Source organism: Medicago sativa, chromosome 4 (assembly GCF_051527215.1).
Source record: "Medicago sativa cultivar Bolivia chromosome 4, Bolivia_mono, whole genome shotgun sequence".
Classification (NCBI taxonomy): Eukaryota; Viridiplantae; Streptophyta; class Magnoliopsida; order Fabales; family Fabaceae; genus Medicago; species Medicago sativa.
Window position 1 is genome coordinate 101,429,800 of NC_140752.1, and position 25,272 is coordinate 101,455,071.

Here is a 25,272-nt window from a genome sequence, read left to right on the forward strand (position 1 = left end):
TAAGTTTTGGATAAGTAAATCTCATCATTAAATCAAATGAAATATTTTGTGAATTTTTGATTTAACGGTGGAAAAGACATTTGCGTATGGTGCAAGACCACTTTATTTGTGCATTTTAGACAAAACTTATATAATATTAAAAAAAAAATGAATTGAAAGGGAAAACCATGTGATACGAATCGCCAATCATTCAATTCATTTAATATAAAAAAATTGATGATAACCAAAAAAATTATTATAATATGGGGTCCGGCTAAAATGAGTCACAGGGACTACAAATTACATAAATAATAAATATTTATTGACAAAAAGTATTTTTAATTTTTAAAAAACTAAAGTAACACAATTTTAATACATAATTTCTATCTTTGATATTCTAAAGACACATATGTTATCATTTTCCTATAAAATACTCCCTCCGTCCGTCCTAAATTATAAGAAAAAAAAACTCATTTTTTTTGTCCCAAATTATAAGCAAAAAAGACAAACTTTTATCAATTTAATTATGTTCTTTCAAAAAATTATCTTTTCCTAAGAAAAATTAAATGCAAAGTGCATTCAATTTGCTCTCTTTTTCATTTTCTCTATAATCAACTACCATGAAAATTGTTTTTACATCTTCCTATAAAACTTATTTTAAAGATAACACAAAAAACTATGTTACAAACTGCTATGTTTTAGTTTTTTTAATAAGTGTGATTTTTTTTTGCTTATAATATAGGACGGAGGAAGTAATTAAGGTCATGTTAATCAGTGCCCTCGGGGCACCAGTTAAAGAGCCAAAATTAGAAAGAAAAAACAAAGTTAGCATTAAAATCAACACTTTTTTAGTTATGGAGAATGCTAACCATTGCTCTTGGGGCAATGATTAAACATCCAAAACAAGTAAGTTTTCATTAAAAAATTGTGTAATTATTACTTTATTAAAAGTAACATTTTATATTTCCAAGACAAAATTTAGATTTCTTAACCATTATCCTTAGAGTACTGATTAACAAGACCCTATAATTTCTATATGTAGATTTCTTAACCATTATCCTTAGAGTTTTGGGTCCTATCATTAAGTGGATCCCACCATCATTATTTTTTATATGTTTATCTCTCTTCAAATTGCAACAAATAGAAAAAATTATAAATGGAGAGGATCTTGACCCTAATTATAAAGGGAGAGTTTGACGCAAATGTGTACATGTGCACACATTTTGTTTAATCCCCTACCTACCCCACACGGAAATCCATGCCAACTTAAACATCAACATCTCCCTTATTCTTTGAATTTGTTGGGTATATAGCAGTGTTGAAGACTCTATTTAGGATTTGGAAGGTAATGGAAGGGATGTGGAGGGCTTTGAGATGAGAATAGAGGGGGAAAAAAGAGAAATTTGTTTTTAGTTTTGGGTATTGTTAACTAGTGCCCTCGAGATACTAGTTAAACAATATTTAAATAAAAAATTTGTTTTGAAAATGTAACTTTTTACTTTCAATGAAAATAAATACACTACCTTTTTTATAAAAGCTTACCAATTTTGGTTGTTTAATCAATGCCCTGTAGGTACTGGTTACCATTCACCTTTGGTTTTTTAGAAGGATGTTACGTAAATGATGATAAATGAATATTTGTGATTAGTAGTATATTTTTAATCTTGATAGTAGTTGTAGATAGTTAACGTTGTTGGGGTCTGTGATTATGCTACTCGAAGCAAAAAATGTTGAAGCACTATTATTATTATTATTATTATTATTATTATTATTATTATTATTATTATTATTATTATTATTATTATTATTATTATTATTATTATTATTATTATTATTATTATTATTATTATTATTATTATTATTATTATTATTATTATTATTATTATTATTATTATTATTATTATTATTATTATTATTATTATTATTATTATTATTATTATTATTATTATTATTATTATTATTATTATTATTATTATTATTATTATTATTATTATTATTATTATTATTATTATTATTATTATTATTATTATTATTATTATTATTATTATTATTATTATTATTATTATTATTATTATTATTATTATTATTATTATTATTATTATTATTATTATTATTATTATTATTATTATTATTATTATTATTATTATTATTATTATTATTATTATTATTATTATTATTATTATTATTATTATTATTATTATTATTATTATTATTATTATTATTATTATTATTATTATTATTATTATTATTATTATTATTATTATTATTATTATTATTATTATTATTATTATTATTATTATTATTATTATTATTATTATTATTATTATTATTATTATTATTATTATTAGCGAAAAGACGGGATCTAGTGCCCGTCTTTACGCTCTTTTTATTGCACCAACGTTTGAGAATTATGAACTGTGTTTTTTTTATGGAATTTTGATTTTGATTAAAACTAAAAATATAAATATTTGTTGTTTTTTTACTAATAACACCAACAACAATCTTTATTATAGAAAAAATTGTTTAAGGATATAATCGAGATAATGAAAAAGTAAGTAGTATAAATATACTTATCTAGTTTGTTATACTTTTTAAATGATAAAGGAAAAAAAGCAGATATATATTCATATCGTGTTTGTTACATTTTTTTAATATTTAAATTTATTCTTATCTATTTGTTACACGTGTTATTTGAATTGAAAATTGAGGACATTTTTGGAAAGAAAAAATGCCAATCCAAAAGAACTGAAAGACGTTGTTTTCTTTATGGGAAATGTTAACTTGTGCCCTCAAGGCACATGTTAATGATTCAAAATAGAAATATTCTATTATAATTAATGCATTTGACTTTAACTTTTTTACTTTTCAATAATTGAATGCACAAAAATTTAAGAAAATGTTTCCATTTTTGGGTTGCTTAACATGTGCCCTAAGGGCACAAGTTAACATGACCCTTTCTTTATATATAATTTAGATATAATATAGATTATTGTTATAAGCATAATATTAAATAATCTTTTTAAGTTTGAATATACTATTACTATATACATACAATAGTTTTGTTTTGTACTATTAAATATTTTACCATTTTGTTCCTGTATTTATTTAGTTCACAATGTAATGTTTTTTCTCTTATAAGACAAAATCTGGGTGTATGTCACTCTGGCGTTACCGCCGCGTACTTTCTAGAATCAAATATTATTATTTGGAGTGAAATGAAATGAGACGAGATGAGGGGATGAATAATAATAATAATAATAATAATAATAATAATAATAATAATAATAATAATAATAATAATAATAAGCTGTCCGTCCACAGTGACAGATCAAGGTGATACAATATAATTGATTCACATTCACATTAACGTGAAGATCACTATGTATGTCTGAGTGAATGTACATGGTTTGGTTGTGATTGACTGTGAGTCAATATCATAACATATATTCATACGTGTAATATAATGTAGTGTAGTGTAGCGGGTATATGCTACTGATCTAGTCCACCATACTCTATCTCTGACTCTATGGAGAAAAAGAAAGAATTGATACAAGTGTGTGATCAGACCATCTTTTCTTCTCTTCTTATTAATTACAGTACTTAGTATGCTCCGTCCGCCCATAGAATTTGAACAAGCATAATAAGCATTGTCTTAATCGCTTATTCTTCCGTATTCATTCATCCTACTCTCTCTCTCTCTCTCTCTCTCCCCCCCCTTCCTGTTCTGTTCTGATAATCATATCACATGGCTTCTCAACTGCATCCTGCTGCTCATGACTCTAAGGTACATCCATCGATCATATTCAGTCTCACTCTTTTTTTTAATATACAAACAAATGATCTTTCTAGTTCCCTAGGCTAGCTCCTTTTCATGATTTCTGTCTCCCTATTATTTTTTCAGAATAAAAGATGGAATCAAACAATTCTCTTGTCATTTCAAATTATTGGAATAGTTTATGGTCAACTTAGCACTGCTCCCTTATATGTATTCGGGACAATGCAAGCGCAAGATCTTGAATCCGAGGAAGTTGTTTATGAACTCTTCTCCTTCATTTTTTGGACTCTAACAACTATTTCTTTGATCAAGTATGCCATCATAGTGCTCAAAGCCGATGATAAAGGAGAGGGTACGTAATAATAAATCAATTTTATTCACTTCACTTTCACTAAATATTATTTACTCCAATTATATTCACTACATTGAAAATATTTTCCAGGTGGTATTTTTGCTTTATACTCACTATTGTGTAGAAATGCAAAAGTTGGCCTACTCCCTTGTGATAGAACCACTGATGAGGTCGTGCTTTTTGAGGAGACAACAACTCCTTCTTCTAAGATTAATACTGATTCCAAAGCACGAAGGGCCATTGAGAAACACAAGTCCTGTCACTATTTGATATTGTTCTTGGCCCTCTTTGGTTCCTGTATGACAATTGGGGCCGCAGTCCTCACTCCAGCACTCTCAGGTGGTATACACAACTCCCATTTAATTATATTTTCATTTTCTTACAACTAACTTCATACCTAAGATTTATATACTTTCTGCCTGTTTACCAGTGTTATCAGCTTCATATGGTGTTCAGAGATCCTTGTCAGACTTGGCACAGTTATGTAAGTGTGTTTATTTAGACTACAAATAAAACCTATATTTATTATTTTAGCTACCAAGGATACTACTGGTTAAGGAACAATTGATTTAAAATAACCAATATATTTACTGCTTTTCTTGCTATTAAATTCTTTCGATTTTCGTTTGCTTCCATGACATTTTCTTTTCTGAAGGACATATCAATACTTATTTGATACTTCAAGTGTTTGATTGCTTTGTTGTTTATAACCAGTTTCATCGTCACAACATACTCGGGATTCCGTCTCAAATGTTCTACAAAAATGTAAGTACTTTATGTTCGTTTGATTGTTAAAGTTCTTTCAAATGTCCCTTTATGTCGAGTCAATTGGTCGATTTGTGTGTTTGGATAAAAGAAACTATAGCTTCTCACTTGCCAATTAGCACTATGCATCCAATTTATCGAGGATAATTGTGTATCCATGGCGGGTTAAATTAAATACATGTAGTTTGCTTCTAGTTTGAAATCTGATGGAACATTCGATTATTTTTATTTTTTAATAAAGTAAATGAAAAGTAGATAAATATTTATGAATATGCTGTAATCATGCTGCATGGAATCCTCTTGACCTTTTGCTCAATTGATTTCCAGATGTACCTGTTCCCTCTGCGTGTGTTATATTGATTGGCCTGTTCGTGCTGCAGCCCTGCGGCACACATAAAATTGGGTTCATGTTTGCTCCAATTATTGCTGTTTGGCTTTTGTTTGTTGGTGTGGTGGGAGCCTATAATATTTTCTTCTGGGATGTCAAAATTATCTATAAAATATCCCCACTATACCTGTTCAAATTCGTGAGGAATATTGATGTCAAAAGATGGAGATTATTAGGAAGCGCCATTTTATGCGCAGCAGGTGGGATTTGTCTATTATTTTTTATGAACAAAAAATAATCACCAAGTGATTGTTAATTAGAATTGTTTTGGAGGACTAATATCATGCTCTACAAATTTTGCAGGGTCAGAGGCAATGTTTGCAGGCCTAGGCCATTTTTCCAAGAAATCAATCAAGGTATTATAATGCATACCTTGTCCTGTAGTTCTAGTAAATTGATTGTAATAAAAAACTATTAGTAACAACTCGTGCATCGTGCATGTGTCTGTTGTTTGTAGATTACATTTATTTGCTTGATCTATCCGCTTCTGGTGATATGCTATGCGGGTCAGGCTGCATATATCTCTAAAAACTTGAACACTCGAGATTTTAATCATCTTAGTCAATCCGTACCACGTAAGTTGGTCCAGTGCCTGCCACCCTTTATTTCTAAGATGCCTTTTTTAGTCGCTTTGCTAAAGTGATTGCTGGTGATGACATACTGCAGGTCCATCCAAACATGTATTCATAGTATTGTCCCTACTTTCTTCGGCTGTCGGAAGCCAAGCAACTATAACAGCCAGCTTCTCCATCATTAACCAATGTCTAGCACTAAATTGTTTTCCCAGAGTAAAAGTCATTCACACATCAAAAACGATACATGGCCAGATTTACATCTCCGATGTCAACTGGTTATTGATGATTTTCAGTCTAGCTGTGACGGTTGGTTTCAGAGACATGGTGAAGATTGGCAACGCAACAAGTATGCCATTTTTTTCATTTCTCTTGGTGTTAATTAATGTTTTTTTCTTGAGTTATTAATCAAGAGAGTAGCTCCCATTTTTGCATTAAACTAGAAAATTTGAGTCCTTAATTTATGAAGGGAAGTCTTAAGAAAATGAAAAGTTGGTAAATTAAACAGGGAATGCAGATAAAAGAATTGATGTTTAATATATACTACCAGCACAGGCACAGTGCAGTTATGTCCGAACTACTGTACTTGTGATTTGATTAAATTAAGGATGGTTATATGGAACTTGTTTACCATTCAGTTAGCATGATCGTTCGTTAATGACATTAAAATCATAATAGTGTAATTAATTAAGTTCACAATTTGTGGCAGGTTTGGCTATAATATGTGGAATGCTTGTGACAACTAGTCTCATGTCACTAATCATTGCTTTGTATTGGGAGAAGAATTTGATGATATCTGCATGCTTTCTGTTATGTTTTGGCCTTGTTGAGGTTGCATATTTTTCGGCGTGTATGCTGCAATTTCACAAGGGAGCTTGGTATCTAGTTGTCCTTTTGGTTGTGTCGATGACAGTCATGCTTTCATGGCATTATGGAACAGTGAAGAAGTATGAGTTTGATTTGCAAAACAAGGTGTCAACTGAATGGCTAATAGATGTCAGTCCAGGCCTTGGGATTTCAAGGGTAGCTGGAATTGGGTTCATTTACACAGACATAGTAGCAGGAATCCCAGCTTTCTTTTCACATTTTATTACTAATCTTCCTGCATTTCATCAAGTGTTGATCATGGTGTCATTCAAGTCAATGCCGGTGCCTCATGTTCCCGAAAGTGAAAGGTATCTCATAGGAAGGATTGGGCCAAAAGATTATAAAATATATCGTTGCATTGTGAGATATGGATATTGTGATAATAATATAAGGGACACGGGTGATTTTGAGGAGAAAATCATTGGTGCTATAGGAGAATTCATTTCCATTGAACAGATGAGTGACATTGAATCAATGGTTTCGGCAGAAGAAAAAATGATGATAGTGGGAAATTCATCAGATGGAAATGCATTAGTCCCTTTGATGAATGGTGAAACATGCAATGAAGTTAGCATTACTAATGAAGCTCAGATTAGCCCAGCAGTAATTGAGGAAAGTGATCATACATTGTTGGCGAGTAGTAGCTCTTGCAACAAAAGAAAAAAAGTACGGTTCATGTTGCCTCCTGCTAGTAGTAGTCCTAAAATGGGAGAATCTGTGAGGAAGGAGCTGTTGGAACTAATTGATGCAAGGGAGAGTGGTAGTGCCTATTTCTTGGGACAGTCACATTTAGTGGTTCGTGATGGCTCAAACTATCTCAAGAGATTCTTAATCATGGTTTTTCGTTTCTTTGAAAAGAATGGTCGTGAACCTCCAGTTGCTCTCAAAATCCCTCATGCTGCTCTTGTAGAAGTTGGTATGATATGTACTATATAACTATAACTATTTCTTCACTTTGCTGTCTGTCTGTCTCTCATTAATTAATTCTAGGAGGAGGTCAAAGTTGATAAAAGCAGATGCATACATAGATTGATAGATAGATAGAATCAAAGGAGAAGTGAGAGCTGTATACAAACCAAAGAAATAACTTCTTGTCTATGAATCAAAGTGCTTCTTATTTGTGCTTAATTTTTTTTTCACGATAATAAACTAGTCTATTTCATTAAAAATCAAAGGATCGATGCAAGCCGGAATGTTAAAATAAAGATGAGAACTGACATTATATATGAGCAGCCATATTAGACTCTCTTAGAAAATTCCAGATGGATTGATGGGTATACATGACACCTTTTGAATCGAACGAGAAAATGATTTGCTTAAAATCCATATCCCGCATCAACTCTATGGCTGGTATGGTAATAAACCCAAAGCCTCACCAAAATTCACTTCCAAAATTGATTGAAAGAGTTGTGCTATATCTCACGAACCAAAGCATTGCAATCTAACCAAGGCGCACCAAAGGTCCACATATCGCGAAGCCTCCAACGGTAAGTCGTGATCATTATCTGATTCCAAAATATGGAAAAGGATCAACTCCCAAACAACAAAAAATTACACAGCTTATACATTTATATAACATGTATTTCAAGTCTACCAGATATATCAGGAAGGGAATACACAAAATACCAGTACCCAAAACACAAAGTCGACTCAAGAAATGCATAATCACCTGTTGTGGGCTTCAACCAATCATGAACATTCTACCGTAGCTCCAACCAATGATGGACACTAAAAGAAAACAACGAGTCTCAAACAATTATGAGCACTCAAAAGAAAACGACAAGTCCTAACTAATTATGGACACTCAAGACTTTGAGTCCCTATGAATTTTTGTGTGTGACACCAAGCTAACTAACTCCACAAAATAGACCGCTCGCAATGAGTGTCTGATTAAACTAATCTTATCCTAACCACCAGTTAAAAACGCAGATTACACCATACACCAATAGTAATTTTAGATTGCAAAAAATATGCAAGGCATCAATTCATGCATGTAAAATTATAAGCAATACAAAATTAAAGGTCATATGATTATAACACATAGTACAACACATAAACATGTTCAAAGCATTATCATGTTAACAATAAATCAATAATGTTATGTTTTAATTGTTGTATTATTTTAATATTAAAAATAAATTATATATTAGTTTCAAGAGTAATATTTAATCAATTAACATTGGATTTTCAACAAAAACCATTTTTTACAACATCAAATAATTTACCCATCTGAGTGGAGAAAAAAAAAAATAAACCGGTGATTGGATTTAAACAAAACAACAAATAATCTACCATCCTTTATTTTATATCGTTTTTTTTCTTCAAGTTTTAACTTTTTTTTGAATAATTAATAAAATTGAAAAAATGATCCTTTTTTTTTTATAATTTATAGTTAAATTACTTTAATATTTAAATTTTTTTTTTGACAAAAATAAACGATATTCATTCATTCAAATTGATAGAGTACATCGATACAATACAAATACAAATTTGCTAAAAACAAAAAGAATGAATATGTGAACAAACTCACAGCATCCATGTCAATAGCATAAAACGCAAAGTACCTATGCCTACAAATATGACTAATATGACTATATTCATGTCTCCGGAATACTCATGTCTCCGGATCTGCACCGTTGACGACGCCAAAGTCATTGTCATTGATCGGATCTGCACTTGCTCAAAGCTAATCTTTCAACCTGAATCAAATAAACACCGCACTAAGACGGGAAATCAAAACAAACAGAGTCGTTCAGAGACGACGAAATCACAAAAACAAACGAAAGAAAACAAAAAATATGTGAAATCACTTATTTAATTGGAATAAAAGGAAAAACAATTCGGATGGGTGATTTTTGGGTCAAAATTGACCCTAAATCACCCCTCTAAAAAGAAGAAGAAGAAAGGGGTGACAGCTAGGGTTTGAGAAGGAGAGAAGAGAGAGAGAGTTTAATATTTTAAAATTATATAATTATAAATGAGTATATAAATTATTGTTAAAATTTAATGATATAGGGTGTTTGTTTCAGGGTTAAGAATGACATTTTCGGGAATACATGGCTAGGGAATGATTATACCCATGTTTGTTATGAGGTTGAGAAAAAAATATTTCTGGGTATAAAGGTTCCTAGGAATGAAGTAACTTTCCATAACTTCCGTTATTCCCATGAATTTATTCTCATGTAAAGAGATGAGAATGTGCATTCCCATGATATTCTGCATAGATTTAAAAAAAAAATTGTAACTTCCAATTTTCCCAGGAATGTCAAGTTATTTGTCAAACACTTTTTTTAACAAATACCCACGAATCAAATTTTCGTATTTTCATTCCCGGGTATGTTATTCCTGGGAATAATTTATGTTTCCCCAAAACAAACTGCCCCATATAGTTATTGCTGGGACCCAGTTAATAATTGTTATGAGGTGTTGAGTTGGAGAAATTGAGTGCTTATTAAGTATTAATTATAAAACGAATAACGCTATAATTGGAACTCGTTTAAGCACCCAAATGGGATGCTGCATAGTGGATGGTCTAATAGGGAGTAATCTCCGCTAACTTCTCTAAATAAGTGAAACTAGATTGATATGATATAGTTTATTAAATTATATTTGAAAGTTATATTGCAAGTTTTTTAAAAATAATATAGATATTTGACATATTGAGATGACAATACCCAAACAAATATATTAAGCAATAAGCAATCATACACTTAAACTCTATCTTGTAGCTCAAATTACAACAATAGTTTAAAGTACTACTACTACTACATTAGAATATGGTAGACTGGCGCTGGATATTAGACACTTACTCTCTCCGGTCACTATTATAAGCAAAAATTGACTTTTTAGGTTCATTCAATAAATGATGTATGTGGTCTATATATATAGACTAGACACATCATTTATTGAATGAATCTAAAAAGTGAATTTTTGCTTATAATAGTGACCGGAGGGAGTAGTTCTTAACATAGTTCTAACTAATGGTTAATACTTAACTACAGTTGGTTAGAACTAACTAAGGTAGTTACTGAACCTTAGAGTTAGTTATGATTTTCTGTTTCTACTTCAGTTCCATAACTTGTATATATATAAAACTTGTGGGAAGACTTCTATATCTTACTACCACAAGACCAGACATTTGCTTTGCTGCGCAATTCTTAAGTCAACATATGGCGACACCCTTTCAATCTCACTATAATGCTGCTCTCAGATTACTTAGATACCTCAAGGGGCTCCTGGTCACGGTCTCTTTTTCCCTGCCTCTTCTACTCTCCATCTCAAAGCTTTCAGTGATTCAGATTGGGCAACTTGTCCCTCATCCAGAAAATCAATCACTGGATTTTGCATATTTTTGGGTGATTCTATTATCACTTGGCGCTCTAAGAAACAAGCTACTGTCTCCAAGTCTTCCTCAGAAGCTGAGTATCGTGCACTTGCTGCTACTACTTGTGAGATTCAATGGCTCACATATTTGCTTAAAGATCTTCAGATTCCATTCACTTCTCCAGCTTTACTCTATTGTGACAGAGCAAGACACATTGCTTCCAACCCTACATTTCATGAGCGCATAAAACATTGATATTGACTGTCATATAGTTCGTGAGAAGCTGCAAGCACGTCTTTTTCATCTTCTCCCTATTTCATCCACTAACCAGCCGGCTGATTTCTTCACCAAGCAACTGCAGTTTCCTCCTTTCCTAAGACTTCTCTCCAAACTTGGGCATGCTTGACATACATGCTCCAGTTTGCAGGGGGGTATTAGACACTTAGTTCTTAGCATAGTTCTAACTAGTGGTTAATACTTAACTACAATTGGTTATAACTAACTAAGGTAGTTTAGAGTTAGTTACGATTTTTTGTTTCTACTTCAGTTCCATAACTTGTATATATACAAGTACTTATACTGTTGTAACTCAATTTTGATTTTCTCAATGCCAATTCACTTTTCTTCAATGTTATTGAAGTTCTCTATACTGAAAAGTTGTTTGTTAGTTTTCTCTCTTTAAATTTTTGCTCTTGATTTTCATGACAGTCAACTTAATTACACATGATGACCAAGTATCCGAAATTTTGGATTTAACAGAAGAGACAATTAAAACAAAGAAAATGCACATGAACCATGGCATGCCCTTATGACCCAAAACAATTTTGGAGGTTGAGTTTGCAAACAAAGTTAGTTCATGTTATTTGATTTCGTTCACATCTGATACCTATTTATTGTCACACCATTTTGATTATTTCACATGTTTTGCCTTGTAATGTTAATCATATGTACAATAAGGTTTCTGTCAATGTTTGGTAAAATTGTTGTTTAAGCCTACGAACACAAGAAGTGTATTTGTCGATGAATAGGTATCATTGTATATTACTTTTGACACCCCCAACTCTTGTTGCACCTGGCTTTTGGTTCTTGTGATAAGGCTTGGCAACGATGGTGGAAAATATCTTGCTTGTTTTATGTTTTTGTTAAGAAAGTGTCATATATTCCTTATTCAAGCATTGCTTAAACCAAATTGAAATTTACAGGGAGCGCTTGAGAAATTGGGTAGAGATCCCATTCTGGTTGAAGTAATATAGCGTATGTCCTAATCATATTCATGAGTGGAAGCCACATCTTGTTAGTTATCATTGCAATCATAAACATATTTTCTTACCTTTTTAGTGCTATTCTTTTATTCTCATCATGGTAGGTAATAATAGTTTCTGATAAATTAACTAACAGAATTTGGTTTCATATTTTTGTCAAAAAAGAATTTGGTTTCACATGTGAACTACTTGTAAACTATTATAGTTGTGTTCTTCATTCAAAGACAGATTCCTGGTTGATCATATTTGAATCCTTTTTTCTGCATTTTTTATGGTATATAAATTTCTTCGTCTGGACTACCTATAGAACGTTTGTTCATATTGTACATATAAGCATAGCTTGCCGCAATGTCATTACCAAACATGTTTCTACTATAACATAACAACTCTTTTTATCTTAATTGGACTCCACTACTGTTGTTTGATGGTTTCAGTTAATGATGTTCAAGAAAAGGCAATCAATTTGGTAGATTTCGGCACGGCACACACGTTTCTTCACAGGTTTGAGGAGATGAAAAAAGGTGTGGGTCCCAGCCCATTTTATGATTATTAAGCAAGCCTTTCTTGGCAAATTCTCTTGTCGATATCTCTCTGGCGTCTTCTTCTCTTGTTCCAAACAAACATTGAGTATGAATGGCATGAAAGTAGAAAAGGTGGACGTAGCTTAGGCACATAAAAACATGAAGTCACAAATTGCTGGCATCAGTGGACCCCAAAATGGTGGCCAATCGGGTACCACATAATTAGGACAAAAGCATCTCTACCTCAGAAAATAGGAATCCACATTAGACCCACGGAAACACGTTCGCGAACATTCATTTATTTTCTTCCTAGTCGTACAATAAAATGGAGGATGAAACATGTAAATAAATATGAATAGTAGGCCCGAGAATTATTTATTTATATTAAATTAAAATATTGGAGGGGAAGTGATAAATAGAACATGATCATCCCGTTACGCTTGTAAAGTAAAAAAGAAAAGAAGCAAACCAATCCAAATCCAAACAAGAATCCATCCATTTCTTCGTTCATCTGCTCGTCTAGTCTAACCTAGCCGTATGGACGTGGCAGCCACAGCCGTCCTCCTCTTATCACCGCCGTCTTCTTCAATTACAACCGGATCCTGCCGCCTTCTTCACTTTCCTCCTTCTAATATTAAGGTACTATCTCTGTTTTGTTTATTTGATTGATTATAAATTCATTGATTGTTGTTGCTTGCTGCTGGATAATAATAATAATAATAATAATTACCACTAGTTGCTGGAATTACAACCAAACTAATGCTTTGTTTAGGTTGACTTTTCTTCAAGTTAATATCAATCAAAACTCCCTGTATAATATCTTGCAATTTAATTTTGCATCCACAAACAAACAGAATATATGAAATATTGATCCATTCCTTGGTTGGTAGGTGTGCACTTCCGTCCCCATCCCTAGGCATAAGCATGAGAGACTCTCTGTTGGAATTGCTACAAATACGATAGCAAGAAGAAGAAGAAGAAGAAGCTTTGTAGTTAGAGCAGCAACATCCTCTTCCTCCTCGCCAGACCCAGACTCTTCTCATAAGATTGCACCTCTTCAGTTTCAGTCTCCAATCGGTCAGTTTCTTTCTCAGATTTTGATCAATCACCCCCATCTTGTGCCTGCTGCGGTGGACCAGCAACTTCTCCAGCTCCAATCTGATCGTGATGTTGCTCATCACCAACAAAACCAAGATCCTTCTCCTACCACATCCTCCGATCTTGTTTTGTACAGGTTTCACCTCAATTCATCAATCTATTGTCCTACTATTTCTTGCTTGTTCATGTTAACCATTGCACTATCTTCTCAACTTTTTCAGGAGAATTGCTGAGGTCAAGGCAAATGAAAGGAGGACAGCTCTGGAAGAGATCTTGTACACATTGGTTGTGCAAAAGTTCATGGATGCTAATATTTCTTTGATACCCTCTATAACCCCAGATGCAACTGGTAGGGTCGATTCATGGTCAAATGAAGATGGGAAACTTGAGCAGCTTCACTCAAACGAAGCATATGAGATGATCCAAAACCACTTGGCTCTCATTCTTGGTAACAGAGCAGGAGATCTATCCTCCGTTGCTCAAATTAGCAAACTGAGGATAGGGCAGGTCTATGCAGCATCAGTGATGTATGGTTACTTTCTTAAGCGAGTTGACCAAAGGTTCCAGCTGGAGAAGTCGATGAAAGTTCTTACAAGTGCACCAGACGACAGTAGTATTCATCAAACTATTGTGGATGATGCAAGACCTGGTAGTGAAGTGGACACTTCCCAAGTGACATCTCATCCTGAAGTATCTACTTGGCCTGGTGGCGATGTCAGTCCTGGTGGATTTGGCTATGGTATAAAGCCGACCAGGTTGCGTAACTATGTGATGTCCTTTGACGGTGATACCCTCCAGAGATACGCAACAATAAGATCTAAGGAGGCCGTGAGCATTATTGAGAAGCACACAGAGGCATTGTTTGGAAGACCCGGAATGGTTATCACACGTGAGGGGGCAATTGATTATTCAAAGGATGAAACCATCAAAATTAGCTTTGGTGGTTTAAGGAGACTTGTTTTAGAGGCTGTGACTTTTGGTTGTTTTCTCTGGGATGTTGAGAGCTACGTGGACTCGAGGTACCATTTCGTCTTAAATTGAGTTGTGCATCCTCCCACATGTTCGAAGGCATTTGTTTTCGTATGTTGGTACTGCTGAATAGAATACAAGTTAATGTAGCTTGCTGTTAAAGATAGTCCAGTTTTTTTTTGAAGAAAAAGAAAAAGATAGTCCAGTTATTATTAATTAATTTATGTGTATACACTATTACTATTTAGTGATTTTGACTCTAGATTTTACTAATCAAAGAAAATTTATTGTTGTGTAGTTCTTTGCTTATTTCTTTTTTTTCCCAGCAAAAACTCATTATAGTCAAGATTGTAGCTTTTATGATGATCATAATGTAAAAGTTTCTTACTACTGTGGTTATTACTATTTACTACCGCTCTCACCTTTTTTACCCGGGTCTGATGGCTTATTTTTGCTGTTTAAGTACCACACAATTATTCATATATTTTTATGAGATTATGGGTTTGGTTGGTTGAGTAGGCGATTGAGAGATAATTAGAGATAAAAAATAGTCCAAACATGCCACCAAAAATGATTTCAAACCGAAGTTATGGCTCAAAATGAAAGCGTGGTAAATTTTTTAGTTTCTTACAGTGCAATTGTTTTGTCGTATCAATCAAAAGCATACGCTTCAATTTTACTTTTTGAAAGGGCATTGTTAGATGTACCAACAAATATATTAACTTTAGACTATCAGCGAGCTCAACGGAGCAAGCTCCTCCCAGTAGTTTAATACCATCCAAATCGTTTGTCTTACGGGTGTGCAAAAAAACTGGACGGTTTTACAAAAGAAAATTGCTTTTCTGACATAGAATACTTCCTTTTGACACAAGTAAATGACCAAATTACCCCAGCGGCAGTTAACAACCGCTGGGAAAAACGCCGGTAGTTAACTACCGCTGAGTGCCAGCGGTTGTTAACAACCGCCGAAGCTGAAGGTAGCGGTTGTTAACTGCCGCTACGTGCTTGCCCATTTTCCAGAAGCTCATTTCCATTTTCCTGAAGGTTTCCTAACCAATTTTCATTTTCATATTCATTTTCATCTAAGATTTTCATCAAATAACCACTTGGAAATTCTTCTAAAATTTTCATATAATAACCAATTGATACCTAAACATATTCATCCAATATTTAACAGGAACATGGTAAAATTAAAACGCAAGAAATAATATAAAACGAACGTACGTATATGTCATAGAAATAGGAAAATGTATGGAACATGTCATAATAATACATCATGATCATCATAGTCAAAAAATACATAAAAAATTCTTAATACTAATCAGCCCTGCCTACCCTGCCTCTGCTGCCCCCTGCGTCGCCTGGAAATCTGATAAGTAAGTGCAGGCTCAGTAGCACTAGCTATCCGCATGACCTCCTGGACAATCTCCTCTTTGGTCATCTCGGCTTGCCTGGCCACAATATATCGGGCTATGTGCGCCACATCCCGGACGATCGTCAGTGTGTCAGGCATCTCCCTGGCATGCTCCTCCTCAATCAGCTGCTCCACGTTCGCCGGCCTAGGAGGGGATCCCTCATCAGGTGGGAGAATGCGAGGGTGAGAGACTCTGGCATACCAAGCCATGTAGCCAGGAACATGCTGTCATGGTGTCTCACACCCATCTACCCAACCAGGTACTAACCATGCCGCATCGTCCATCAACACAGTAGTCAGCATCTGTGTAGGCACCAGAGGGACAGCTGGAACGTCCTGGACAAAGGAGAACTGCCTCTTCACCCGCTCAGGCAAATGACGGTACACCCTCTCCTTTCTGCACATGAGCCATCCCGAGTAAGTGCACAACATCTGAAATGGGTGCACGTCTTTGCGATCACCATAGGTAGAAAACCTGACGTCATACACCTCCAAGCGAACTAGGCGTGAGCGGTAATGGTGCACACTCTTATGGCCTTTGCTAGTGAGCCATCTCCCAGCACATGGTGTCCGCGGGTCCCAATCTGGGTTACGCTTCCTTGGGTAAGGACCTGGCAAATGCTCCAAAATCCGTCCCTGCAACAAAATAAATAATACACAAAAATAATTATTCGAGTTAAAACTTCAATAAATCTAAAACATTATAAAATAGTCTAACATGATAATAAAATTTATAAAATAAATTCATAAAGAAATTAAGATAAATATTACCATCAAAAGAGTCGCAGAGCCAGCCATCGTTCTGTTATTCAAGATAACAGAATCATCCAGATAATCGTAGAGGTAGGCTAAGGTCATCCCTCCCCATGACCACTTCCCAATCGCCCCAAGTCTGCCATGCAATCCAGATATATCAAGTCGATGTGTCTGTTCGTTTTGTTAGTGAACAGCGCATGTAATACCCCGTTCATTTATGTTGCGAATAATATCAGTTAACGAAAGAAAATGCACGTCTGAGTTTAGGGGCGTAATTGGAATTTGAGCTTTAGGGGTATTTAAGGACCAAAGGTCCCAAAATATTCATTTTCCTTTGGACTTTCTCTCTCTAGGTTTCCAACAATATTTCTCTCTTCCTTCTCTCTAGAAATTTCGGCCCCAATCTTCCCTCAAAATCATTCACTCTTTGTGTTAATTCCTTGAGGCAAACATCATGGAAAGGGATAAGAAGTTCTTGATGGAAAACACTTAAAGATTTGTAGAAGCAAGCTCCCTCTTTTGATTCTTGTCTACCTATAGGGTTTGGTCTAAGCTTTGAAACACTTGAATCTTATTTCTTTTGGGCAAGGTGAGTTCTTAGATAATTTTTCCTTCCTTTGGGTTGTGAAGATTCTTGTGAGAAATCATGATTTATGCTAAGATAAGTATTAGGGTTTTAGTACCCCTTTTGTACAATTTATGATCAAATATTGTTAATTGATGCCATGCACATGATATAAGCTGTTTTTATGATGTTTTGGATGATTAGAATGAATTAGAACACTTGAATTGAGGTTTTTATGCAAAATCACGTTTTCTGCAGAATTCTGGACTGCTACAGTTCGCCAGGCGGAATTTAGCTCGCCATGGCGAGCTGGGGATCAGGGCTCTCTGGAGTAGCTCGCCATTTGGCTAGCCATGGCGAAATTTTTCGCCATGGCGGAGAGAATTTGGCCAGGCGAAATTGACTGCACAGCATGTGTTGTCAATTCGTTTTGGGCCAGCAAGGGCTATCCGAGGCTCGATCTTGCAGTATCTTTTTAAACTATGAACCCCTCAATTCTAAGTGCCTAAAATACAATTCTAAACAAGATTTTAATCAAGGGAAAGGCATGGCAAATTGTTAACAATACTTGTTGATAAATGATACGCAAGAGTGATATGTTATGCAATATGTCCGGGTAGTAATAAACTAAGAAAGGGATTGAACATAGAGCCTCGGCATAGCTTGTGGAGAATAGAATAACATCATTTAGGCGATGTATGATAGATTGTGATACGATTAGATATCTTTTCACTAAGAAAGTTTTAACAACATATGTGTGCTGTGTCTCTTGCGATCACACTAGGTTGGTTTCAAGAGGTTTCCATTAGGTGAAACGGGAATAGCCGTAAGGGACCCACACGTCACTAGGGAGTTCCGGTGGCTTACCTTAGATAGGTTTCCATCAGGTAGATAGGGTTTGCGCTCGGGTTTACTCCACCCCGGGGCTTTCCATAAAATGAACTCAGATATTGTTATTGTTCAACACTAACTCTTGATTTAATCATTATTGGTTATGATGCGACGTTAGATACGTTTAAGCTTATGATTAGAATAGTTAAGGATAGTCTGTCGATGACGATCCTAGGCTTTTCCCTAATCGTCCGACTTAGTAATGTGACATATATAAAGTCCTCGATACTTAGAGAGTGTCTTGGCATAGCGGTATTAGATTTATCCCTTAACCGCGATGTCACACTTAGAGATACTAAACCTATAACAAGTAAGTTGAACCTATGACGGGTCTAGCATGCACCACCGTCTAGGAAAGCAACCCACACACGTATAATCAACCGTCAGGTTGTAAAGTAGACACGTGGTAACCATAGGCTTTCCCCGAGGTTATCACTAGCTAGGGCTAGATAGAACTCACTGAGGCATTATGTCTCATCCCTCTCCTTATTTGTTCAGGTTCTCAGGTTTCTCGCAGTAAAGGTAAAGAAAAGGCGCAGGAGTAATGTGCTTGCAAGGACTTCATCTTGGTGTTAAGTAGTTGATGCATATGTATAATTATTAGCACATGTAGTATTGTGGTTGTATATTTAGACTTGTACCACAAACTTCTATGAAGAATATTGTATCATAAGATCTTGGTTGTTGAATTTGTGTCTTGATGACATAGTTGTATTGTAAAATTAATGTATCCAATATCAGTTTTAACGCACTTTTGATTATTCTAGACACTATCAAAGTGGGCGTTACAATTTGGTATCAGAGCAGGTCGTTTCAGATCGTGCCTTGGGTCATTAATATTACAATCCAAGTAGTCGTCCTTTCGAGTTTAGGATATTGTCCTCATTGTTATATTTGGTTGAAATTGATCACTTTGACTTAAATATGGCAGTTAGAGCGAAAATGTCCGGAGCGCGAAGAGGACGAGGCCGGCCAAGGGTTAATCAGAATGATGAGGAGAATGAGAATCCTAGTGCTCAGATGTGGGCACAGTTGATGCAGCAGAATCAACAGATGATGCAAATGATGCAACAACAGATCCAGCAGAATGCTCAATCCCATCAGCAATGGGCTGCAGCTATGCAACAAGGTCCAGGAGTGCATCAACAGCATCCTCCACCTCCAGCTGTGGGAAACCCAGCTTTCCGAGAGTACAATCGGAACCATCCTCCAGAGTTCAATGGTAGCGGTGAACCACCAGAGGCTAAGAGGTGGATTAAGCATATGGAAAAGATTTTCCTTATGGCTAACTGTACCGAGGAAGATAAGGTGATCTTTGCAACTAATCAATTCCGAGGTGCAGCCCAGGATTGGTGGGAAACTGCTCGGTGTAGGATGGAGGCTAATGGGCTAGAGTTGAATTGGGAGAATTTTAAGCGAGTGATGAAAGAGAAGTACCTTCCTTTGACATTCAAGGTCAGAAAAGAACAAGAATTTCTTCACTTGAAACAGGGTAACATGTCCGTGACGGATTTTACCAGGAAGTTCGAGGAGTTGTCACACTACTCAACTCACAATGAGTATGCGGGTAATGACATGTGGAAGGTTAATCATTATAAGCATGCTTTGAGGGGTGAGTTGTATGCGGTGGTCAGCCAACAGAGATTGACAAACTTTGATGAAATGGTACATAATAGCTTGGAAGCTGAAAGAGGTTTTGACAAAGCTGTTAAAGAAGGTACCACTGCTTTTGATAGAAGAAGAGGTAGCTTTGTTGATAGACATCATGAGAAGTTAAAGCCAAAGGGGTCTCCTCAGAGGGGTAAACAGTCGGGTTCTTTCAGATCCTATCCAACTTGTAAGAAGTGTGGAAAAGCTCATACGGGGGAATGTAAGCTGGGTGACAACTCTTGTTATGCTTGTGGCCAGACAGGACATTACATGGCAAATTGTCCAAATAGAGGAGACAAAGGCAAAGGAGCATGCACTACAATGACTAGAGGCAGGGTGTACTCACTAGACGGGAAGAAGGCTCAGGAAAATGAAGATTTGATCGGCGATATGTGTTTTCTTGGTCAGGATCCCATTAGAGTTTTGTTTGATTGTGGTGCATCACGTTCCTTTATTTCTTTTCAATGTGTGGAAACTCTTCAATTGTCCGTTTCATTACTAAATCCCCCTATGATGGTGACTACGGCCACCGATGGAGGAGTTGTAGCTAATTATGTTTGTGAGAATTGTCCTATCACCGTGTCTAGCAAGACTTATTATATAAATTTAGTATGTCTTCCGATGAAACAACTTGATGTGATTTTGGGAATGGATTGGCTGTCAGCGAATCATGTGTATATAGGGTGCGCAGAAAAGAGTATCTATATGCCAACTAGTGATACGGTGGAAGGAGTAGCCTTGTCAGAATTGATTAAGCACACATATCAGATGGCTCAGTTTATCTGTGCTCAAGATGAGAGATTTTATGTTATGCTCACTATGACTCCAGAAACAGATTTAAGCCCCAGCGACGTTCCAATTGTCAGTGAGTATTTGGATGTTTTTCCGGCAGATATCACAAGTTTACCTCCTGAAAGAGAAGTTGAGTTTTCAATTGATTTGATTCCAGGAGCAGAGCCAGTATCAGTAGTCCCTTATAGAATGTCTCCCCTAGAACTCAAAGAATTGAAAACCCAGTTAGAGGAGCTTATTCAGAAGCATTTCATCAGGCCTAGTGTGTCTCCTTGGGGTGCACCTGTATTGTTAGTCAAGAAGAAGGATGGCAGCATGAGGTTGTGTATTGATTATCGCCAGCTGAATAAGGTGACCATAAAGAACAAGTATCCTTTACCAAGGATTGATGACTTGTTAGATCAACTCAAGGGGGCGTCAGTGTTCTCGAAAATTGATCTCAGATCGGGTTACCATCAGATTCGTATCAAGTCTTCGGATGTGTCAAAGACGGCTTTCAGAACACGATATGGCCACTATGAATTTTTAGTCATGCCATTCGGTGTAACTAATGCTCCAGCAGTTTTCATGGACTATATGAATCAGATTTTTCAGCCATATCTAGATCAGTTTGTCATTATTTTCATTGATGACATTTTGGTTTATTCCAAGAACCCGCATGAACATGCTCAACATTTGAGGATAGTGTTGGACATTCTTCGGGAGAAGCAATTGTATGCAAAGTTCAGTAAATGTGAGTTTTGGCTAACGGAAGTCAGATTTCTGGGTCATGTTATTTCTCAGGGAGGTGTAGCAGTGGATCAGTCGAAGGTAGAGGCTATTCAGAATTGGACTAGACCAAAGAATGTGTCAGAAGTTCGAAGCTTTTTGGGACTAGCTGGTTATTATCGCCGTTTTATTATGAAATTTTCCCAAATTGCCTTACCCTTAACCCGACTCATAAGGAAGGATGTACCTTTCGTGTGGGATGAAGAATGTGAGAAGAGTTTCAAGACTTTGAAGAAGAAGTTAACACAAGCACCAGTCTTGACCATTCCGGACCCGGAGAAGAGATATGTTGTGTTTTGTGATGCATCGTCTAAAGGACTTGGAGGAGTACTCATGCAAGAAAACAATGTGATAGCTTATGCATCTAGGCAGCTCAAGACACATGAAGAAAACTATCCCACCCATGATCTGGAATTGGCAGCCATAGTGTTTGTTTTGAAAATTTGGAGACATCATTTGTATGGAGCCCAGTTTGAGTTGTTTAGTGATCACAAAAGCTTGAAGTACTTGTTCGATCAGAGAGATCTGAATATGAGGCAGAGGCGTTGGATGGAGTACCTAAAAGACTTCGATTTTGATTTGAAATATCATCTAGGAAAAGCCAATGTTGTAGCGGATGCATTGAGTCGTAAGGCCTTGGTTCAAGCCGAAGTTAAAATGCATGTTTGTAAATTGCACGAGAAGGTTAGAGACCTTAATCTTGATGCCACAGAGGATGTTGATGGTATTTGGTTACACAAGTTAGAAATCACCTGTGACTTGGGGTCGAGAATTATACAAGCTCAGGAGTCAGATGGTGAGTTACGAAGGAGAATTGGTCATCCAGAATTTTCTATAGCTTCGGATGGAGCGATTTTATTCGAAGGAAGAATTTGTGTACCGAATGACGCAGAACTCAAAAGGATGATTTTAGAAGAGGCACACAAGAGTAGTTTCTCAATTCATCCTGGCGCTACCAAGATGTATCGCGATTTAAGGAGAGATTATTGGTGGCCTGGTATGAAATTAGATATTGCTGACTTTGTAGCAAGATGCCTAGTGTGCCAACAAGTTAAGATTGAACATCAGAGACCAGCGGGGTTGCTACAACCGTTAGAAATTCCTCAATGGAAGTGGGAGCAGATATCTATGGATTTTGTGGGAGGTTTACCTCGTACTCAGAAGGGACATGACTCCATTTGGGTAATCGTGGATAGATTAACCAAGTTGGCTCATTTCTTACCGGTTAAGTCGACCTACAAAACCTCTCAGTATGCAGAATTGTTCATTTCAGAAATAGTCAAGTTACACGGTGTTCCAGTGAGTATCGTGTCGGATAGAGATCCCATCTTCACCTCACATTTCTGGAAGGCTTTCCAAAGGGCTTTAGGGACTCGCGTGAAGCTGAGTACGTCTCATCATCCACAGACTGATGGTCAAACAGAGAGAACTATCCAGACCTTAGAAGATATGTTACGCGCTTGCATATTGGAAGATGGTGGAAGTTGGAGTCATCACTTACCTTTGATAGAGTTTTCCTACAACAATAGCTACCATTCTAGTATTGGGATGGCACCTTATGAAGCTTTGTATGGTAGGAAGTGTAGAACTCCTTTATGTTGGGCAGAGGTAGGAGATAAGAGTATTCTTGGACCAGAAATCATTCAAGAGACCACCTTGAAAATTAAATCAATTCAGGAAAAGATGAGGATAGCTCAAAGTCGTCAAAAGAGTTATGTGGTCAATCGACGAAGACCTTTAGAGTTCAATGAAGGCGATCATGTGTTCTTAAAAGTTACTCCCAGATTGGGCTTGAGAGGTGCTTTCAAGATTAAGAAATTGTGTCCAAGGTATATAGGACCGTTTTTGATACTCAAGCGTATCGGACCAGTGGCTTATCAATTAGCTCTACCTCCAGCTATGTCAGGTATACATGATGTGTTTCACGTGTCCCAACTGAAGAAGTACGTACCGGATCCTTTCCAACCAGTTGAATTGGATTCTATAGAGTTGAAGTCAGATTTGACATTTCAGCCGGAACCAGGCATGATAATAGATCGTGATGTCAAATCTCTCAGAAACAAAGAGATTCCTATAGTGAAGGTAGTGCGGAAAGGTTCACCGGATGGTGAAGCTACGTGGGAACTAGAATCAGAAATGTTGAAGCAGTAACCGCATTTGTTTTCAGGTAAATTCTAAATTTCGAGGACGAAATTTTTTTAAGGGGGGTAGAGTGTAATACCCCGTTCATTTATGTTGCGAATAATATCAGTTAACAAAAGAAAATGCACGTCTGAGTTTAGGGGCGTAATTGGAATTTGAGCTTTAGGGGTATTTAAGGACCAAAGGTCCAAAAATATTCATTTTCCTTTGGACTTTCTCTCTCTAGGTTTCCAACAATATTTCTCTCTTCCTTCTCTCTAGAAATTTCGGCCCCAATCTTCCCTCAAAATCATTCACTCTTTGTGTTAATTCCTTGAGGCAAACATCATGGAAATGGATAAGAAGTTCTTGATGGAAAACACTTAAAGATTTGTAGAAGCAAGCTCCCTCTTTTGATTCTTGTCTGCCTAGGGTTTGGTCTAAGCTTTGAAACACTTGAATCTTATTTCTTTTGGGCAAGGTGAGTTCTTAGATAGTTTTTCCTTCCTTTGGGTTGTGAAGATTCTTGTGAGAAATCATGATTTATGCTAAGATAAGTATTAGGGTTTTAGTACCCCTTTTGTACAATTTATGATCAAATATTGTTAATTGATGCCATGCACATGATATAAGCTGTTTTTATGATGTTTTGGATGATTAGAATGAATTAGAACACTTGAATTGAGGTTTTTATGCAAAATCACGTTTTCTGCAGAATTCTGGACTGCTACAGTTCGCCAGGCGGAATTTAGCTCGCCATGGCGAGCTGGGGATCAGGGCTCTCTGGAGTAGCTCGCCATTTGGCTAGCCATGGCGAAATTTTTCACCATGGCGGAGAGAATTTGGCCAGGCGAAATTGACTGCACAGCATGTGTTGTCAATTCGTTTTGGGCCAGCAAGGGCTATCCGAGGCTCGATCTTGCAGTATCTTTTTAAACTATGAACCCCTCAATTCTAAGTGCCTAAAATACAATTCTAAACAAGATTTTAATCAAGGGAAAGGCATGGCAAATTGTTAACAATACTTGTTGATAAATGATACGCAAGAGTGATATGTTATGCAATATGTCCGGGTAGTAATAAACTAAGAAAGGGATTGAACATAGAGCCTCGGTATAGCTTGTGGAGAATAGAATAGCATCATTTAGGCGATGTATGATAGATTGTGATACGATTAGATATATTTTCACTAAGAAAGTTTTAACAACATATGTGTGCCGTGTCTCTTGTGATCACACTAGGTTGGTTTCAAGAGGTTTCCATTAGGTGAAACGGGAATAGCCGTAAGGGACCCACACGTCACTAGGGAGTTCCGGTGGCTTACCTTAGATAGGTTTCCATCAGGTAGATAGGGTTTGCGCTCGGGTTTACTCCACCCCGGGGCTTTCCATAAAATGAACTCAGATATTGTTATTGTTCAATACTAACTCTTGATTTAATCAT

At 35.9% G+C, this 25,272-nt stretch overlaps 3 protein-coding genes across 3 annotated transcripts; 2 read left to right on the forward strand and 1 right to left on the reverse strand.

Moving 5' to 3' along the window:
* The first annotated feature begins 3,301 nt into the window (after positions 1 to 3,301).
* LOC146934837 (potassium transporter 25-like) lies at positions 3,302 to 7,826 on the forward strand. The gene is made up of 10 exons (XM_085706779.1): positions 3,302 to 3,763; positions 3,881 to 4,106; positions 4,197 to 4,445; positions 4,537 to 4,590; positions 4,821 to 4,871; positions 5,199 to 5,459; positions 5,563 to 5,615; positions 5,717 to 5,834; positions 5,926 to 6,180; positions 6,541 to 7,826. The coding sequence occupies exons 1-10, from the start codon at positions 3,725 to 3,727 to the stop codon at positions 7,632 to 7,634; spliced, it is 2,400 nt and encodes a 799-aa protein (XP_085562905.1). The 5' UTR covers positions 3,302 to 3,724; the 3' UTR covers positions 7,635 to 7,826.
* A 5,421-nt stretch (positions 7,827 to 13,247) lies between these two features.
* On the forward strand, positions 13,248 to 15,169 carry LOC146934838 (UV-B-induced protein At3g17800, chloroplastic-like). Its single transcript, XM_085706781.1, has 3 exons — positions 13,248 to 13,444; positions 13,696 to 14,039; positions 14,125 to 15,169. The coding sequence occupies exons 1-3, from the start codon at positions 13,343 to 13,345 to the stop codon at positions 14,942 to 14,944; spliced, it is 1,266 nt and encodes a 421-aa protein (XP_085562907.1). The 5' UTR covers positions 13,248 to 13,342; the 3' UTR covers positions 14,945 to 15,169.
* A 1,345-nt stretch (positions 15,170 to 16,514) lies between these two features.
* On the reverse strand, positions 16,515 to 17,084 carry LOC146934839 (uncharacterized). Its single transcript, XM_085707948.1, has 2 exons — positions 17,058 to 17,084; positions 16,515 to 16,922 (listed from the first exon to the last, which is right to left on the reverse strand). The coding sequence occupies exons 1-2, from the start codon at positions 17,082 to 17,084 to the stop codon at positions 16,515 to 16,517; spliced, it is 435 nt and encodes a 144-aa protein (XP_085564074.1).
* Between the last annotated feature and the right edge of the window lie 8,188 nt (positions 17,085 to 25,272).